Source organism: Tupaia chinensis, unplaced genomic scaffold (genome assembly GCF_000334495.1).
Source record: "Tupaia chinensis unplaced genomic scaffold, TupChi_1.0 Scaffold000146_1, whole genome shotgun sequence".
In the NCBI taxonomy this organism is placed as follows: domain Eukaryota; kingdom Metazoa; phylum Chordata; class Mammalia; order Scandentia; family Tupaiidae; genus Tupaia; species Tupaia belangeri.
In genome coordinates, this window is record NW_006159616.1 from 17,438,082 (window position 1) to 17,441,480 (window position 3,399).

Here is a 3,399-nt window from a genome sequence, read left to right on the forward strand (position 1 = left end):
CGCCCCCGCCGCCGCCGCGCCATGCACTGGCCGCAGCTGTTGGAGGCGGTGCGCCTGCCCTTTGTGCGCCGCTTCTACCTGCTGGCGCACGTCGAGGCCGAGCCGCTGGTGGCGCGCTGCCCACCCTGTCTGCGCCTGCTGCGTGAGGCGCGGGACTTCCAGGCGGCGCGCTATGACCGCCACGACCGCGGGCCCTGCCCCCGCATGCGTCCGCGCCCTTCTACCGGCCTCGCTGAGATCCTCGTGCTCGTGGGCGGCTGCGACCAGGACTGCGACGAGCTGGTCACCGTTGACTGCTACAACCCACAGACTGGCCAGTGGCGATACCTGGCTGAGTTCCCGGATCACCTGGGCGGGGGCTACAGCATCGTGGCGCTGGGCAACGACATCTATGTGACCGGTGAGTTGGCTGGAGGCTGGTCAGGGCGAATCTGGGCCCACTGGCCCTCCCAGCCAGAGCCCTCAGGGCTGCCTTTCTCCTTCCCTTGGGGAGCCAGTCTACCTGCTGGAGAAACCCACAGAACCAGAGTTCTGAAGACCAGAGTTCAAGCCAGGGAATAGGGAATTACATTCCTTGGCTTGGTACTTTCGACCTAGAAGAAGGGGCCCCTTGTGGGAGCCTGGACAAGTAGCTGCTTGTGCCCTGTGCCCTGTGCAGCAGGGCCTTCTTGGCCTAGCCAGCTCCTTACCCGGGAGCTGTCCTCCCCATTTGCTTAGAAGATACTGGGGGCATTCACCCAAAACAATGGTGCTTTCTTTTCTTCCTGAGGAATCCAGGGACAGGCAGGAGGCTGATCAGCTGGGTGAGACATCCATTCTTTCCCAGTGGGTAGGATTCCTCCCTCCCTGCTGAGCCACTCAGAGCCTCTTGACTCACAGGCTGGGTCACTGGTGACAAGGTTCCCCTGGGCTTGCACCTAGGCGCTGCCATGATCACGTGGTGTTTAGGCTGAGCTCTAGCAGTGACTGTAAACATGGTCACATGTTAAGAGGTTTTCTTCCAGTTATTTGGCCCAAACCCCAAAACACTGCCGAGTCATGGTGGGTGGATCCCAGCCTGCCTGAGTCCTGGGCTTCTCCCACATTTTTTATTAGATAAACCCCAGCTCAAACTTGAGGCTACCTCCTTTGGTGGGGCTGCGAGGAGGGCGGTCTCAGTGACTGCTATATAAGGAAAGAACCGCATTAGTGCTAACTCTGTTGTCAGGCAGGGAGGCTCCGGGCTGGGTTATCCCAGCAGCTGTGCCCAGGCTAGCATACTCGGGAGAAATCCCACTCTGAGACATGTTCTGACGTCAAGCTGGATCTCCGGGTGACAAATGGGACTCAGCCCAGCTCACGCACATCCCCTGCTCTGGGACCACAGCTTCCTTTGCCTACATCTCCAATCCAGCCTCTGTTGGAATCTGTCCTCTTTCCAACTTGACATTGGCACCTCGTAGTTTGTGGACTGTGTCTTTTCCTCCCGACAACTCCCTTCCAGAACTGGCCAGACTTGCCCCATGTTGTATACACCCTTCCTTAAATGTCACAGCTGAGCAACTAATCCTTAGGGTATAGGCAGGTGGCTGGGCCCTTCCATTCAGCTGCCTGTGGGGAATTTCATGGGGGCGAGAAAGCCAGCTTCAGCTGCCCTTGGTCCTCCTTTTCAAGGAGGGCTCTGAGGCGGCTTTGCAAGAATGTCGTCTTCCCCCTTTAGAAGCTCAAGACTAGGAGAGATAGGATGTTATGTCTGCGCCTGTGGCACCAGCCTCGGAGGCCAAAGGAAGCAGTCCCTGGATTCTCGGGTTCGAATGCCCTTAATAGACCCAGTTTAATCCTATCCCAAAAGCTTGCTCCTTTTTTTTCTTCCCCAGGATTGAGCACCTCAACAGAGTTGTCTTCTTGTTGGTTTGTTCCCTGCAAGGCTAGTGCACTCATGAGGGAGGAGGAGAGAGGGAGGGAAAGTGAGAAACCTCTCCCCACCCAGGGGAATGGCCACACCACAATCCCTTGTCGAACCCCATTCTCCTCTTGGGATTGTGAGCACGCACTCACACCTGGTATGATTTTCAAACCACGGGGTCCATGACTGAAACTGCTCAATCAGCCACGTGGGAGCCAGCCGTGTCAACTTCTGCATGACATGCTGGCCTCAGACAGAGTCTTGATGCCCAGATGCACCCTCGGTTTCAGCCAGTCCCACATCGTGGGCACACACCTGCCCATGTTCCCAGGGAGGTCTCCAGATGCTGGCTAGTAACCTTCCCACGTGGATCAGCCCAGCAGAAGTTGCCTTTTACCACTGTCCCAGCACCTCAACACTCCCCCCCTAGCTTTATAACGAAATAAATTCAGAAGAGCACACATTGCACTGGTACAGCTAGGTGCAATTTCCAAACAAAACACCTCCATAACCTGTACCAAAATCAAGGACTAGAACCCAGAAGTGCTTTGTAGTCCCTGAGCATCCCAGTTCAGACAGAGGCTGCAGGGTCAATGACAACCCCGGGCCTCTGACTAGAGAGGGTTGGCAGTGGTGGTCCTGCAGAACAGTGGTCAGTGTGTTCATTGCTTTTGCTACAGCATGGAGCCTCTGACCTGGGATCTGGGGAGAGAGGCTGATTCCTCCCCAAGGAGAGGCCTCACGGAAGTTCAGGAAGGCAGAGGGGGTGACTCATCCTGAATGGGCTAATGGTCTGCCCATTGTGCTTCCTGGCAGGTGGGTCCGATGGCTCCCGGCTATATGACTGCGTGTGGAGGTACAACTCGAGCGTGAATGAGTGGACAGAAGTGGCGCCCATGCTGAAAGCCCGCGAGTACCACAGCTCCTCTGTGCTGGACGGGCTGCTGTACGTGGTGGCTGCCGACAGCACGGAGCGCTACGACCATACCACAGACTCCTGGGAGGCCCTGCAGCCCATGACCTACCCCATGGACAATTGCTCCACCACTGCCTGCCGCGGCCGGCTCTACGCCATTGGCTCCCTGGCCGGCAAAGAGACCATGGTGATGCAGTGCTACCACCCAGAGACTGACCTGTGGTCACTGGTGGACTGCGGCCAGCTCCCACCCTGGTCCTTTGCCCCCAAGACTGTGACTCTGAACGGACTCATGTACTTTGTCAGGTGAGTTCCTGGTGCCTGGTCCATTGTGTTTGGTGTTCCTTAACAGGCCCGATGCTAAAGCACACCACCGTTACCCTCTTCACAGAAGAGGAAACTGACCCCAGAAACCTTGCTCCATCCCTTTTCTCAGAGCACCTTCTGTGGCCTTCCAGGTTTTCTTCCTTTCTCTCTCAATTTTTTAAAAATTTTATTTATTTATTTTTTAATTTGATCAGAGAGAGACGGGGGGGGGAGTGAGGGGGGACAAAGGAAGCTGCCAGGTCCGGGACTCAAACTGGTCCACCCTGTGGGA

The 3,399-nt window shown here is 56.5% G+C and overlaps 1 protein-coding gene across 1 annotated transcript in view; it reads left to right on the forward strand.

Moving 5' to 3' along the window:
• The window catches only part of KLHL21 (kelch like family member 21), a gene marked incomplete in the record, with an annotated part of 11,558 nt that overhangs the window by 771 nt on the left and 7,388 nt on the right, over nucleotides 1-3,399 (forward strand). Inside the window, 2 exon segments of the mRNA XM_014586598.2 lie at nucleotides 13-400; nucleotides 2,702-3,107. Of these exon segments, the coding sequence (XP_014442084.1) occupies nucleotides 13-400; nucleotides 2,702-3,107 (794 nt within the window).